Source organism: Orcinus orca, chromosome 3, assembly GCF_937001465.1.
Source record: "Orcinus orca chromosome 3, mOrcOrc1.1, whole genome shotgun sequence".
Taxonomy (NCBI): Eukaryota; Metazoa; Chordata; class Mammalia; order Artiodactyla; family Delphinidae; genus Orcinus; species Orcinus orca.
This window is the reverse complement of record NC_064561.1, coordinates 144352783-144369698: the sequence shown is the minus strand read 5'-3', so window position 1 is coordinate 144369698 and position 16916 is coordinate 144352783. Positions and strand designations below refer to the sequence as shown.

Sequence of the window (16916 nt, the reverse complement as noted above, 5' to 3'; positions counted from 1 at the left end):
CCTGGACATGGCTTTCTCTCTCTTTGGTGCTAGGTGCTATGGTGCTCAATCTCTTTCTTTTCCCCTTTTCCCTATGTATTGAGTTTTCTTTTAATTGGCCTTAATGCAAAACCAAGGCATTCCCCATCCTCCTGTTAATCCTATTCTTTTAATAAAGGTTATGTTTTAACTTGCTTAATTTTAAAAGCAGCAACGTTCTAACTCTTTTTAAAAAAAGATCTTTTAAATAACAAACCCCACAAAGTAGTCTGCTTTTCATTTTATAATCCACAGTTAATCATTGTTCTTAAGGTCAGTAGCCCACAATACAAACATGTTTCCAACAATCGCCTCAGAAGATAATTTTTGTTTTCTATGTCTGGTATCTATGGATTATGATCACACATTCAGGATTTACTGGGAAAAGAGTGATATAAAATATTATGTTCCGTTAGTCATATAAATACACACGTCAAAAAATAATCCTTTGCCAGGCCATGTGTCTAGATTTTTCATTTGGAAAATATGATCATTATAACTATCAACTACAGAACACCAAACTGAATACAGCCCTTTCCTGAGGTCTTGCAAACTTAATCTGGCAACACTTTGGAAAAGTACTACTTAAGGTTCTCAAGAACCCAACGAGCCCTCTGGCTCTTCCAGTGGGCTCAGCCCTAAATATTGAGTCCTTTGAAAAAATTATGAGTTGCAGGTGTTTAAACTTTCAAGTGTTTTCTTTTGGTCTCTTCATTAACTGCTAAGTAACCAGCCCTTAACAACAAAAAAGGATTTTACTCTATGAGGACGATCTTTACACTTAATGCACTTCTGCATTTTTCTTCCGTCCACTTTCCTTCTTACCTCTTTCAACCAAACGTTTCACCTCTTTTCTAAACTCCATTATTTAACAAAACACCAAACAAGGATAAAATTAACCCAAAAAACCCACTCGGTTGCATTGCGGTTCCATTGGCTTGAAAACGAAGGAAGTTTGTCCCTTGCGGTGATCCGTCTTAGTGTTTGCCTGCAGCAAGATGGCGGCGGTCTCAATGTCAGTAGCGCTGAGGCAAGCGTTGCGGGGGAGAAGGGCAGCGGCTGTAGCTGCCGTTTCCGTTTCCAAGGTTCCTACCAGGTAACAGCATTGTGAGGCTTCTTCAAGCTTCTCGGGTCTCTCCACTTTTGCGGAGGTCTCTGCTGCTGGGTCCCGGAGAAGGCCTCGGGAAAACGTCCTCTGCTGACCCTTTCCACGGGAGAGGGCGGGCGGATTTGGGGCTAGCTGCGACCTGGGGAAGCTTGGCCAGGCCAGCGGGGGCGTGAATGCGGGGAGGGGGGAGGAGTACCTCTGGTTTCTTGGAAACTTGGACTGCTGCTGTGAGGGGTCTGCGGAGTGGGGCTGTCTCCGGAGCTAAGAGCCGAACCCCCAGAGAGAGAGGGGGCGGAGTCTCACTCATTTTTCTCCCCACTTTCCGCACCCCTCCATTTTTTTTACCTGTTTGCCCATCACTCCAGTCTTTACTGGAGGGTTAAATCACTCCCTCCCCTTCCACGGCTTTAGGTGATATTGATTGGGTTTCTGCACTGAAAGATTGTTTTATTTATCAGGCTGCTTGGGAGGAAAACTTGGTTGGAATTCAACGTTAGTAAAAATATCACTGCTAGTAGTACTGGAAAGTAATTTTTAAAGGACTGGTGGTAATGCCGGGAGTTTTCCCATCCAGAATTTTATTAAAGCCTCACAGTGATACAGTAATTCAGAGATTGTTGTCGTTCATTGTTTTGCCTTGAAGCATTTTTGTGATGGTGATTTCTTTTTCGACTTCGTTACTTAACCCTCCATTTCCCTATTTTTCTGAATTTTCCTGACTTTATTATAGTACTAACACAACAGCATGCGCGCGCCCGCGCGCGCACACACACATTCTAGCATTTTTGTCTGCGAAGAGTTATTTTGTTTCATTGCTATTTTCACAGCTTGTTAGTATAAATACTAACCAGGGCTTATGTTCAGTATCTTCTACATGAGTGCTTAGAACAGCGATGGAAAGACTGGATGGACAGATATGAAGGGGTGGGAGGAATGGGAGTGGTTAAAAATTGAAAAGAGGGTCTAGTGAAACGCTAATTAGTTTAGTGTTATATTAAACATAAAGGGAATACAGAGAGTTAGAACTAGAGTTAATTAGAAAGGATTTTTGGAGGTAAGTTTTATTAAGGTTTTAAATAGTGGATGATGGATGGGAAAGATGATGTCAGTGGCTTATGAAAAGTCTTGAAGGCAATAATAGAGCGATGTATACATAATATAGTGTCATTGAAAAATAAGAATTGTAAGATTGGGGAAAGGTAAGTTTGTACAACAGTTAACTGTTCTACACATGAGTATTTCTCTAAGGTAAGATGCTCCACTGGTTGACTTACGTCTAGAATAGAGGTGACCAAGGTTAGTTCTTATTCTTCTAGATATTATGGGCATTAATTTTGCATTCCCTAGAAGTTCATGGTATTCCTAGAACTGAGAACAAATTTGAAGGGTCCCTGGCTAATCAAAACATGGATGTATGTCTAAGTCACAGCCATTTTGTTAGCAATTTATAGTTGTCGAAGTTAAGATACTAGATTTTGGAAACTTTGCTAATTAGTACTACTTATCCACATTTAAAGAGTTTCTGCTTGCAAATGTGTTAAAAGAGATTTGAAAATAAAATTTTAAATCATGTAAGATGACCTTTGTTTCAGACTTTAAAAAACTTAAAAGCCAAGGAAAACAAATTTTAAGCTCAAGTGAAATGATACATTTATTTGCTTTCTTTACCACCTTTTTTACCCGAGGAGCTTATGTTGTTCACTTCACCTTGAGAGAAATTTATGGCACTTCTCTCTTAGATATTATTTGCTTTTCGGCCTTAAGCACTCTCTTCACATTATGTTTTGAGAGGAATGAGGATCTGAAAAGGTAGAGCGTGGAAAGAGAACCAATTATTGGGGACATCTGCATCTAAAATTCATTTTATTGCTTAGAAAATATTTGCAAATGATGTGACATTTCAGATCACTTCAGTGAAATGAGGGGGGATAGAATCAGTAAGGCCCTCGATAAAGAAGGGAGTAGTGAACAAATATAAATACTGAAGAAAAGGAACTATCAGCAGAAGGAAAGAAGCAGTTAACTGCTACATTAACTTTTATGAATTTAACTTTAGTATATCTGTAAAAACCCAAAGAGCAAACCAGAAAAACCCAACAATGTGTACACATAAGAAAGAGGAAAAATTGTTTAAACAGTGTAGTTGATTCAGCTGATCTAGTTGCTGAGATCCTGCTTTAGAGTGAGTCTGTTTCCACATGCTTCTTACTTGCCTGGGCTGAAGAGAGGGGGGACAGCCCCGGATATATGGCCTACATTTATTCTTACTTTCCCTGACTTTCCTAAGGGATTGTCCAGGGTAAGTTTAACTATTTAGGATATTAATCTAAAATCAGATAAAATGGCACTCTATTTCAAAATAGCAATACTTGGGACTCAGGACATTTGATACAGTGTTTTTGTTTTTGTTTTCTTTAACCTATTCATGCATACTTATCTCACCTAGCCCTGTTCTATCACTTCTCAATTGGACTGAGTCTTGTGTTTACCTCAAATATAGCTCCTTAGGGTCTTCAGAGGGTGTTAATTAATACTGGTGGGGACTGAGTGTTTGGGACCTTTTTGTGAGGCCTATTTTGTGCTCCAGTCTCTGGCTGTATTTTGTTGCTATGTTTCCTTTTTCAGCGTTAGATAAGCCAGTATGAATATGAGTCTGTAGGAACCTTCAATAAGTAAGAGGCACTAAGTTTGATAAGAGTTCTGTGTGTATTACACCTTGCTAAGAAACTGTCTCAGCCCTAATTTGAAAAACATTTAGGACATTTAAAATCAGTAGGTTAGCTTCTGCTTCAGATAAGCTGGATAAACAAATTCCTCTGAAGGGCAGCTACTTTTTGCTGTCTGGAACATATCAAAGCCAAGTTTTGTGAGCTTTCAATGTTTCTAATGTGTTTTCTAATAGGTTTCATTGTTTTGTTTATTTTCCTCATTAAAAAATACCCATAATTAGTTGGTCTGTTTTCATCAGTAGCAGACATCTTTGTTTATTTAAATATTTTAACACTAGTAAATATTAGAATAATGTCTTGGCACATAGTAAACCTTACCTAAATAAATGCTGATTTTATTATTGGTTTGAATAGCCTGAATATTTTTCTTTTCTTTAGTCTCGATGGTGGATATCGTGGTAGATGGTATTATTATTTATAATATTAATTTCCATTCCCTGTGACAGGATTATACATCACCACTCCATTGGCCAAGTGACTTGTTTTGACCAATGAATTTTTTTTTTTCAAGGGGACCATCTCCTCTACCCGCCATATTTTTTTTAAAAAAATATTTATTTATTTATGGCTGCATCGGGTCTTAGTTGTGGCACGGGGGATCTTTCATTGTGGCGCGTGGGCTCGCTCCTCTCTAGTTGTGGTGCATGGGCTTCTCTCTAGTTGTGGTGCATGGGCTTCTCTCTAGTTGTGGTGCATGGGCTTCTCTCTGGTTGTGATGCACAGGCTCCAGAGGGCATGGGCTCTGTAGTTGTAGCGCATGGGCTCTCTAGTTGTGGCACACGGGCTCAGTAGTTGCTGCACGTGGGATTAGTTGCCCCGTGGCATGTGGGATCTTAGTTCCGGACCAGGGATCGAACCCGTGTAATCTGCATTGGAAGGCAGATTCTTAACCACTGGATCACCAGGAAAGTCCCTTGACCAATGAAATGTTAACCAAGAATGTTATACCATGTCAAGCAGAAGCTCCAAGAGCTATCCCATGTTTTGCCATGTCATTTTTTCCTCTGCTTCCCTGGTCGGGTCTTTTCTTTCAGCCTAGATCCTGGAATAAAGATAACATGGAGGAAAGCAGAAGCTGATTCTTATAGGTTATATAAAATGTAAAGTGACAGAAACAAACTTTGTTATAAGCCACAAAGTTGTTTGGATTGTTGGCTGCCTCAGCATAACAACCTATACTGACTCTTCTACACACAAGTGAGCGTGCACACACACACTTGAAAATGAGCAGGTTATTTTTTTCTTTAATAAATTTATTTATTTATTTATTTTTGGCTGTGTTGAGTTTTCGTTGCTGCGTGCGGGCTTTTCTCTGGTTGTGGTGAGTGGAGGCTACTCTTCGTTGTGGTGCACGAGCTTCTCATTGTGGTGCCTTCTCTTGTTGTGGAGCACAGGCTCTAGGTGCACGGGCTTCAGTAGTTGTGGCATGTGGGCTCAGTAGTTGTGGCTCATGGGCTCTAGAGCTCAGGTTCAGTAGTTGTGACGCACGGGCTTAGTTGCTCTGCGGCATGTGGGATCTTCCTGGACCAGGGGTTGAACCTGTGTCCCCTGCATTGGCAGGTGGATTCTTAACCACTGTGCCACCAGGGAAGTCCCTAAATAGATTTTTTTTGTACTCAAGCACTTCTTTGACAAGTGTCCTGATTCCTCTTTTGTTTTCAAATTTAAAACAGAGGTGGAAATGAACTTAATTTGAGAAAGGGTACTCACAGAGCATGAGAGCTCTTTAGGAATAATAGTAACTAAATGTGATTATTAGACTTGCTGTGTGCAAGCTACTTTACATGAAGTTTTTAAAAGTTGATAATACATGGGACTTAATGAAGAAAGATGGGGCAAATTGATTCCTGTATAATACATTTTAGAGAGGTCTCTGGGTATGGGGTGAATGCAGAATAAGACCATTTCAAATGGAAAAGCTTCTAAAATATACCCTTTGGTGAACATTGAGAATCATTTTTATGATGTTTATTCTGAGTACAAATTAATAATGGCAGCTAACATTTATTTCTCACTGTGTATTAGTCACTGTGCCAAGGACGTTACCTTTGTTATCCCATTTCTTACAGTAATCCTACAACTCACATGTTTTTATTCTCATTTTTCAGACAAAGAAACAGATTTTAAGTTTACATTACTAGGAAATGGTCTGACTTAGCAATTTAAAGGAATATGTTGACTTTTGCAGAGAGAAATATTATGTCTGGTAATAGTAAATTAAAATCTCAGTGTCTTCTCTGTTTTCTTTTTAGCAAGGTATATATATATATATATTTTATTTTGTGTTGGAGTATAGTTGTTTAACAATGTTCTATTAGTTTCAGGTGTATAGCAAAGTGATTCAGTTATACATATACATATATCTATTCTTTTTCAAATTCTTTTCCCATTTAGGTTATTACAGAATATTGGGCAGAGTTCCCTGTGCTATACAGTAGGTCCTTGTTGGTTATCTATTTAAATATAGCAGTGTGTACATGTCAGTCCCAAAATCCCAGTCTGTCCCTCCCCTCAAGGTGTATCCTGTATTTAAAAGACTATCTGATGCTCTTTACTTTCATTCCATTGTTCCTTTTATACAGCTAGAGTCTCCAATTGAGGAATTAGGGGATTTTGTGGTTATTTTTGTGGTAAGGATTTTTTCCCCTAAATTTTGTAATTATTTTTGATGAGAGACTTTGTATAGGTAACTTGATTATTATACTTTCTTACACTCTTAAACAAAATACATGTAAGGTATGAATTAAACAAGGTATACTGAACATATTTTTCTTTTTCTTCACTCTAGTGATCATTAGGAAATAGAGTTACCGTATTCTGCTGCCTTTAAAAACTATCAAGTGTCTGCTGTGCTTTCTGAGTTCTTGTGTCTACTTTTTTTTTTTTTTTTTTTTTTTGCGGTATGCGGGCCTCTCACTGCCGCGGCCCCTCCCGCTGCGGAGCACAGGCTCCAGACGCGCAGGCCCAGCGGCCACGGCCCACGGGCCCAGCCGATCCGCGGCACGCGGAATCCTCCCGGACCGGGGCACGAACCCGCGCCCCCACATCGGCAGGCGGACTCCCAACCACTGCGCCACCAGGGAGTCCCATGTCTACTTTTTAATAGTGTTTTTGTATCCTTCCTTGACTGGTCTGCTCCCCTTTAGCAGTTCCACTGCCACTTTTCGTTTATCATGGATTTGAATACCAAGCAAGTAAAAGCTGGTAGAATTTTGTGTAAAATGAAGTAGGCTTAATAAAGCTTTGATAATGGCTGAAATTTACTTTGTTGTGATTAAAGCCTTGAACTTTTTTTTTTTTTTTTTTTTCTGTACACGGGCCTCTCACTGTTGTGGCCTGTCCCGCTGCGGAGCACAGGCTCCGGACGTGCAGGCTCAGCGGCCATAGCTCACGGGCCCAGCCGCTCCGCGGCATGTGGGATCCTCCCGGACCAGGGCACGAACCCGTGTCCCCTGCATCAGCAGGTGGAGTCTCAACCACTGCGCCACCAGGGAAGCCCAAAGCCTTGAACTTTTTAAAGGTTGACAGATAATACATATAATACATGAGCTCTTATTATAACTTTTCTTTTTTTCAGTTTGCAGTATCCAGAGACCCTGATGGAACCTTTGCAGTGATCAGATTCTTCATAACAACTTTCATCTAAATATTTGGATATTTTAGCAAACTATTCTAAGACTTTTGTCCTTTAAGTAATGGCATGAGAACAATTCAGAATTTCTGTTTCAAATTTTCTTTCTGTTTGTTACTGAGTATTTTAGTAGGTGTATACAACCTTAGGTTCTTTAGAACTAGTTAGTTGCTCAAATGTGACCTTTCCTCCTTGTCTTTACTCACTAGACTTTAATTTTTCCTCTATGGGATCATGCTCCAGTTCAGTTGTTTTTAAAACCTTGCTGTGCATCAAAATCACTTGCTGTGTGCATAAATAATTCAGATGCCTTGGTCCCAGTATATATTGGTTCAGTAAATTTATGTTGAGATCTAGCTCTATAGTGATTCTGAAGGGAAGCTAGGGCTGAAAACTACTGTTTTTGGGTTTTTTTGTTTAATAGTTTCCATGCTATGTCTTGAAGGACTTCAAAATGCATTTTGCCTTAGGCGGAGGAGATTTCCAGAAACAAATGCTTCTATTTTTGCATGTTTTCCTAATCTAAGTTTTGTTTTTCACCCATGTATTGTATAGAGGCTTTTTCTTGGAGAAACTTTCCTTTGAGGCAAAGCAGGCATTTTGATAATTTTGGAGAAAGCAGGCCATGTTACTCGCTCTCCAGAGACTCTTGTTCTTCCTTTTGGAAGGGCTCAGGTTTAATATAGCGCAGCTGTTGAACTCTGCCCTTCAGAGTTTTAAGAAGAAAGTGTTTTATCCTTTAAAATGGAAATGCCTTTTTTAGGGAGGTGGTCTTTGGCTGGATATAGTTCTCTAAGAAAGCTTTTCTAGAGTTCTTTTGTTTCAGTGATTTCTTAGAATTGTTTCAGATGTTGAGAGCACTGTCTCTGAGAGTAAAGATCTGGCTGCTTTTCTAATGTGTTTTGCTGTATCCTTAACAAAGCTAGATGAAGAGTTTATTTCTTTGTGTTTTCTAGGACTTAAAAATATGTTATTTTCTTTATTCAGCCACTCCATACATAAGTAAATGGTCCTTGAATAGGGTTTACTAGAGGAAAGATCCTGTTCTAGATGACTGTTCAGCAAGCCATATGCTTCTCCTAAAAATGTCAGTCTGTCTTGATGAGCTTTAAAGTGAATACAGATGTTTTGGCTCTTTTGAGGACTACCACCCTTTGTGTGGAAAGAGTACTTATTTTTCAAGAAATTTCTTCAATATACTTATAGAAGTTTGCATGAAATTTATAACTTTTGTCTTTTAAGTCTAATGAAATTAGATTTAATTAGACATTAGTAATTTGAATTTAATTGTAATATCCTTAGTACAAATGAGATTTGGAGAAATAAACTGGGTCTTAACAAGGCTTTTGTTAAGATTTTGAATTTATTTGGTCTTTTTAAAAATTTGGAACTTAGAGTGCTATTTAATATTTTTATGCAATGAAAGGTGATATTTTGGCAGGAAGGGATACCTTTTTAGATGTTTGGTGTCTTCTACTTTGGTAGGTTAACTGTAGAAGTTATAGTTCATATAATGTTTGAGGTGGAAGAAAACTCTTGGATCATCCTGTCTGACCCTTTGTTTAATGCAAGAATCTTCAGAACTTCCTGCTTCTTGATCATCTAGCAGTTGAGGAATATATGGTGAATTACTGGTGGCCCTAGAAAACCCTCTATATTTTTAGGCTCACTGGTAAATGAAGTTTCTCTTTAATATTATATGGAAAAATTCTAACTCTCGTGCACATGTCAGCTCTTCAGATAATTGAAGACATTTGTCATCGGTCATTCTCCTTCTGAGTCTGTGCTCCAGGCTTAGCATGTCTAGTTTATTTACCCCTAATTAATGACCAGATTTATTACCTCTTGGTACTCCTTAGGATGAATTTCATTTTTTTAGTATCTTTCTTTGAACTATATACTGTATTTTAAACTAAATGAGATGATCAGAAGTGGTAGTCTAGTGAATTTAAACCAAATTAAAGAAAAGCTATTGACTCTCAATATTGACTGTTGACTCTCAATATTTACTATTGACTCTCAATTGGATTTAACATTTTTTAATTTTTAAAATTATAAAGAAAAATCCACTATTTTCCTTTTGGTGAACAGTTTTTAGAATTTTAACAAACATATGGATTTGTGTAACCATCTCAATAATCAGTGTACAGAATACCAAAGGACTTCACCCCAAAGAGTCCCTCCTTACCCCTGTAATCTCTGGCAACAAATAATCTTTTCTTCATCTCCATAGTTTTGTAATTTTGAGACTGTAATATAAATGGAGCCATATGGTATACAACCTTGTGAAGATTGGTTTCTTTCACTTAGCATAATGCCTTTGAGATTCTTCTAAGTTGTGTGTATCAGTAGTTCATTCTCTTTATTGCTAAATCATATTCCATTGTTTGGATATACCACAGTTTATTTATCCGTTTACCCCTTGAAGAACATTTCAATTTTTTCCAGTTTTTTTTTTTTAATTAATTAATTATTTTTGGTTGCATTGGGTCGGTTGCTGTGTGTGGGCTTTCTCTAGTTGCGGTGAGCAGGGGCTACTCTTCTTTGCGGTGCATGGGCCCCTCATTGTGGTGGCTTCTCCCGTTTTGGAGCACGGGCTCTAGGTGCGCGGGCTCTAGAGTGCATACTCAGTAGTTGTGGCTCATGGGCTTAGTTGCTCTGTGGCATGTGGGATCTTCCTGGACCAGGGCTCGAACTTGTGTCCCCTGCATTGGCAGGGGTTCTTAACCACTGTGCCACCAGGGAAGCCCTTTTTCCAGTTTTTGACCGTGGTAAATAGAGCCACTTTAAACATCTGTGTACAGGATTTTATGTAAACATGATTTCATTTCTCTAGAGTAGATACCCAGGAGGAAGATTTCTGGGCCGTAGGTAATATACTTCAACTTTATAAGGTACTGCAAAACTATTTTTCAGAGTAGTCATACCGTTTTGCTTTTCCAGCAGCAATGTTTGGAAATTTAGTTGCTCTGCATCCTTATTAACATTGGTATTGTCAGTATTTTTAAATTTAGCCATTTTAATTGGTGTCTAATAATAATTCATTGTGTTTTTTATAACAACTTTATTGAGATATAATTACCATATAATTCATTCATATAAAATATATGATTTGATGGTTTTTAGTATATTCACAGAGTTGTGCAACCATTCAAAATCAATTTTAGAACATTTCCATCACTCCAAGAAAAAATCCTGTGCTCATTAGCTGTCACTCCCTGTTTCTCCCTTCCCCTAGCCCTAGGCAACCACCAATCTGCTTTCTGTCTTTTAGGTTTGCCTACTCTGGACATTTCATACAAAGAGAATCATATGTGATCTTTTGTGACTGGCTTCTCTTAATGTTTTCAAGGTTTAACCAAGTTGTAGCATGTATCAATACTTGATTCCTTTTTATTGATGAATAATGTTCTGTTGAATGGACATATCACACTTTATCCACAAGTTGATGGACAGTGGGTGTGTTTTCACCTTTTGGCTAGTATGAATAACATTCTGTGAACATTTGTGTACAAGTTTTTGTGTGACACAGGTTTTCACTCTTTTGGGTATATACGGAGGAGTTGAATTGCTGGACAATATGATAACTCTGTGTTTAGCCCTCTGAGTAACTGCCAGACTCTTTTCAAAGTGTCTGCACCACTTTACATTCCCACCAGCAGTGAATGAGGGTTCCATTGGCTTCACAATCTTGCCAACACTCGTTATTACCATCTTTATTATAACCATCCTAGTGAGTATGAAGTGGTATCTGGTGGTTTTGATTTGCATTTCCATCATGGATAACTCATGTGGTTTTAATATGTATTTCTCTAATGGCTAATAATATTGAGGTGAAGTGTTTGTTATGTCTTTTGCCAGTTTTTAAGTTGGGTTGTTTATTTTCTTATTGTTGAGCTTTGAGAGTTCTTAAAATATTCTGGATATAAGACCTTTGTTAGATATGTAGTTTGCAAATATTTTCTCCCCATCTGTAGCTTTTCTTTTCATTCTTTTAACAGTATCTTTCAGAGAGTAAAAGTTTTTAATATTGATAAAGTTCACCAGTTTTTTTCTCTTATGGATTGTACTTTTGTTGTCATATCAGAGAACTCTTTGCCTAACCCCAGGATATGAAGATTTTTTTCCTCTATTTTCTTCTTGAAGTTTTGAAATCTTTTTATTCAGATCTGTGATCCATATTGAGTGAATTTTTATATAAAGTGTGAGATTTAAGTTGAGCTTAATTTTTTTTTGCAAATGGACGTATATTTGTTCCAACCCCATTTATTGTAAAGACTATTCTTTTACCACTGAATTGCTTTTGGACCTTTGTCAGTAATCAGTTGACTATATATATATATATATATATATATATATATATTTTTTTTTTTTTTCCTTTTGCGGTACGTGGGCCTCTCACTGTTGTGGCCTCTCCCGTTGCGGAGCACAGGCTCCGGACGCACAGGCTCAGCGGCCATGGCTCACGGGCCCAGCCACTTCGCGGCATGTGGGATCTTCCCGGACCGGGGCACGAACCCGTGTCCCCTGCATCGGCAGGCAGACTCCCAACCACTGCGCCACCAGGGAAGCCCAATCAGTTGATTGTATTTGTCTGGGTCTGTTCCATTTATCTAAATCCATTTGCCAATACCACATAGCCTTGATTACTATAGCTTTATAGTTAATGTAGTTGAGGAGTTGTGATTTTTCCAATTTCATACTTGTTTTTCAAAATTTTTTTAGCTATTCTAGTTCCTTTGCCTTTTTGTCTAAATTTTAGAATTATTTTTATCCATATCTTTGAAAAATCCACCTGAGGTTTTGATTGGTGTTGTTTTAGATCTATAGATTAATTTGAGGAGAGTTGTCATTTTTACTATGCTGAACCTTCCAGTCCATATATATGGACGTCTCTTCATTTATTTATTGATTTCTTTCATCAGTGTTTTGTAGTTTTGAATCTGCAGATCCTGTATGTTCTGTTAGATTTATGCCTACGTATCTCAATTTGGGGGAGCTGTGGTAAATAGCCTTGTTTTTAAAATTTCAGTTTGTAATTGTACATTGCCATATATAGAAATAGGACTGATTTTTGTGTGTTTGACTTTGCAGGCAACCTTGCTATATTCATTTGTTAGTTCTTTATGTATTTTGTAGATTCTTGGGGATTTTTTAAGTAGGTAATCATGTAGTATGTGAATAGGGACAGTTTATTTATTCTGTCCAATCTCTATACCTTTGTTTCTTTTTGGTTTCCAGAAGTGTTAAACAAGGGTGGTGACAGTAGACATTCTTGCCATTTACTGATCTTAAGGGAAAGCTTTCAGTTTTTCACCGTTAAATATAATGTTAGCTAAAGATTTTTTTGGTAGAAATGCCTTTTATCAGATTGAGGAAGTTTCTACTCCTAGATTGCTAATAGGTTTTAATCATGAATGGATGTTATATTTTATCTAATGCCTTTCTGTATCAGTTGATATATTATTATGGTTTTTCTTTTTTACCCTGTCAGTATGTTGAATTATGTTGATTTTTCAAATAACTGAAGCAGCCTTGCATTCTCAGGATAAATCCCACTTGGTTGTGTTATTTAATTCTTTTTATATACTTCTGTGTCTGATTTGCTAATACTTTGTTGAGGATTTTTACATCTATATTTATGAAGGATATTGGTTGTAGTTTTCTTTTTTTGTTCTATTTTTGTTTTGATATCGGTATAATACTGGACTCAAAATGAGCTAGGAAGGACTTCTTCATCTTCTGTTTTCTTTTGAATTGCTTTAGTTCCATCCCACAAATTTTGATATGTTGTATTTTATTATCTTTGGGTTCAAAATATCTTATTTCCCTCCAGACTTCCTTTTTGATACATGGATTATTTAGAAGTGTTTTAATTTCCAAGAATTTGGAGATTTTTCCTCTCATCTTTCTGTTTCTGATTTCTAGTTTAATTCCATTATGTTCTGAAGACCCGATTCCATGGGGTTTCCCTTTTTAGTTTCCGTCTAGGAACTTGTGGCTCTTGCTACCTTGTTTTGTAGTGCAGTCCTACAGTTACGTTTGCATCAGGGGCTAAGGGATGGGAGGACAGAGAGAGAAAAAAACCAAAAAAGCAGTAGGTGTTGGTCCTACCTTCTTAAAATCACAACTTCAATGAATGGAGAAGAAGGTTTCCTTCCCTCTAGTTTTTGGCTCTTGCAGGTTTCCATGTATGGAAGCCATAGGATTGCCTACCATTTGGTGCACGAGAAAACAAAGAAAAGAGAAAAAAATGGGTGATTTCCCACTCAGACATTTCTGTTAGTTCCCCTTCTAGCTTCTTGGGACAGAATGCTTCTCCTTCAGAAGTGCTCATTTCTAGGTTTCCAGTTGTATTAAGTTCAGGCAAGGGCTACTGGAGGGAAAAAATATGGCAAACTCGTCTCTGGTTGACTGATACTTTGAATTCTGGTAATCTTCCCTGATCTGCTTGCTATTTACTTTTCAGTGTTCAAATAGCTTTTCCAAGCATCATGTCCAGAATTTATGGTTGTATTCAGTGGGAGAGACAGGATAGAGTGTGCTTACTACATCTTACCAGGGCCAGCCAGCCTAGGATGAATTATTTAAAAGCTAAATTCTAATATTTCTTGCATTTTAGTACATCTGAATAGGTTTAAAAAATCTGAAAGGTGACCCCCCAAAAAGTTCTTCATAGAATCAGATTCTAAACCATTGATTCTCAACTGTGGTAGGAGGAAGAAACTTAGAAATGGGCCAGAGAAAGGGTTTAAAAGAAAATACATGTGCATTTGGTTGAAAATTATGACATTTAATAAAAGATGGAAATTTGTTGCCCATGTAAATGGGCAGAAAAATACATTGAGTCACTGTTTTAGACCACCAACAAATAAATCTTAATTTCTTTGAGAGGATGTAGGAGTCAGACATTCATTTTGAGTAACTGATGGAAGTTTTGGTGACTTCCTTCTAGAGGTGTATACACTCAAATATATAAAATCAAGAGTTACATTTCCAGGGGATTCATGGATCCCAGGCTTTTGTAGCCCTTGCATAGAGAGCATTAGATCTTATACGACGTTTTGTTTATACTAGCTCTTGTGTTAGACCGTTCTCAGTTGCAAGTGACAGAAACCTAGAAACTCAAACGACTAGCATAGACAAGAAGATGGAATTGGTTTATATTGGTATTATCAAGCAATGAAAAGGGCAAGGGTACTGCTAACTGGTCCCAGGGATCAGAGCTAGAAAGCTACTAGGTTCTCTCTCTAATTTGTCTCTGCCATTTGTCAGCTACTACTTCAGCTTGTTTTTTTTGATGTGGCAGATATCATAGCTGTTGGAACACAATAGTGTTCAGCTATTTAACACTGAAAAACTGAAGTTTTTTTCAGGCTTATATCTCATAGCTTTATCATGAGGGAGGGACTGAAAAACCCTTTCTTTGGTACCAAGCTTTAAAAATCTTGGGGGAGGGCTTCCCTGGTGGCGCAGTGGTTAAGAGCCCGCCTTCCAATGCAGGGGACACGGGTTCAAGCCCTGGTCCGGGAGGATCCCATATGCTGTGGAGCAGCTAAGCCCGTATGCCACAGCTACTAAGCCTGTGCTCTAGAGCCCGTGAGCCACAACTACTGACCCCGCATGCCACAACCACTGAAGCCCACACGCCTAGAGCCCGTGTGCTCCGCAACAAGAGAAGCCACCACAATGAGAAGCCCGCGCACCACAACGAAGAGTAGCCTCCCGCTTGCCGCAACTAGAGAAAGTCTGCACGCAGCAACGAAGACCCAATGCAGCCAAAAATAAATAAATAAAATAATTTATAAAAAAAAAAATCTTGGGGGAATACTCAGTTGAGTAAGATTAAACAGACTAAGGGTTTACTGTGATATAGTCATTGTTTGTAATTGTAGTTATGCTGTTGTATCATATGCATATAGGTTATAGAAACTCTGGAAGTTGGTTGTAATGAAAGCTGGGCCCCTTGAACAAAAATTAAGAACCAAGAATATTTTATTTATTCATTTATTTTTTATTTTTTGGCTGCGTTGGGTCTTTGTTGCTGTGCGCAGGCTTTCTGTAGTTGCTGCGAGAGGGGGCTACTCTTCGTTGCTGTGCGAGGGCTTCCCATTGAGATGGCTTCTCGTTGCAGAGCACAAGCTCTAGGCGTGTGGGCTCTAGATAGAGCACAGGCTCAGTAGTTGTGGCGCGTGGGCTTAGTTGCTCTGTGGCATGTGGGATCTTCCCGGACCAGGGATCGAACCCGTGTCCCCTGCATTGGCAGGCGAATTCTTAACCACTGTGCTACCAGGGAAGTCCCAAGAACCAGGAATATTTTATATTGCAATATCTTTAGGGAACAAATAATGTTTGTATATATTGTATAGACTGATCTCTTACCTGTTTCTTAACTCTGGGATTTTGCTTGCTAAGTTTGCTCACTCATTCAATAAATGCTTGTAGTTCTTTTCTAGTCTCCAAGACTGCAATTCTACACTTTAATAGGATGTATGCCTTTGGAACATCTGCTTTGAGGATGAATGTGTTAGGGTAAAAGTGTTCAATCCAAGGATAGGTGATCATTTCTTAGGATCTTGTGCGTGGGCTTTGTCTTAGATTGGCATTTCCCAAAGAAGAGTATGAGACCAAGACATGGGTATAGGTGGTTTATTTGAGAGTTGACATAGGAACTAGAAGTGAGGAGCTCTGGAGTGAGACTGGGAAGGAAGGAAAAAGGGTGATAATGGAGATTGCTGCAGTGAGCAAGCAGTAGGAGGCTCAGTTCCACTGGAATCTCCTAAGCATACAGAATGCCTTTCAGTATTATCCATTTGAAAGCGGAAGGCTTGAACATTTATCTACTGGTTCTCATTTCCCTTTGGTTGGAGGTGTTAGCTCTTCTGTACTCTGAGCTATACTAGTGCTCCTGAAGACCCTCAGGCATAATGAGTTCACTTCAGGTGGGATACTGGATGATGACCCGAGTCTGAGCTTCTGTAGCTGTGGCTGAAAAGAAAAATGGGTCAAAGGAATGTAATGTGAGCACCAAAGGTATCGGTTATAGACTTCCTTATAACTCAGGAGTCTCTGCAACCTTTTTTGGGGAGAGGGGAGTTGCTAATAAGAATTCTTTTAATTTATTTTTAAAGTTTTTATTTTTTAACATTTTAATTAATTTATTTATTTTTGGCTATACTGGGTCTTCATTGCGGTGCATGGGCTTCTCTGGTTGCGGCTTGTGGGCTCAGTAGTTGTGGTGTGCAGACTTAGTTTCAGTATGTGGGATTTTAGTTCCCCGACCAGGGATCGAACCTGGGCCCCCTGCATTGGGAGTGCAGAGTCGTAACCACTGGACCACCAGGGATTGTCCTAAGAATTCTAATATCTATAATTTATTGAACACTTAGGCACTGTGGTAATTGCTTTATGTATGTTATTTCGTTTCATG

The 16916-nt window shown here is 38.5% G+C and overlaps 1 protein-coding gene and 1 non-coding gene across 4 annotated transcripts in view; one reads left to right on the top strand and one right to left on the bottom strand.

Moving 5' to 3' along the window:
- Positions 1 to 969: 969 nt before the first annotated feature.
- NDUFS4 (NADH:ubiquinone oxidoreductase subunit S4) overlaps positions 970 to 16916 on the top strand; it is a 119292-nt gene continuing 103345 nt past the window's right edge. For 2 of the 3 annotated variants that reach the window (XM_033437850.2, XM_049707144.1), the window contains exon 1: positions 970 to 1114. In XM_033437850.2, the coding sequence (XP_033293741.1) occupies positions 1017 to 1114 (98 nt within the window). In that variant the 5' untranslated portion in view covers positions 970 to 1016. The remainder of the gene's footprint in view (positions 1115 to 16916) is intronic. The other variant, XM_004275131.4, reaches the window with a different exon arrangement.
- TRNAG-CCC (transfer RNA glycine (anticodon CCC)) lies at positions 16760 to 16832 on the bottom strand. Its single transcript has one exon. It is a non-coding gene; the product is annotated as a tRNA-Gly (tRNA).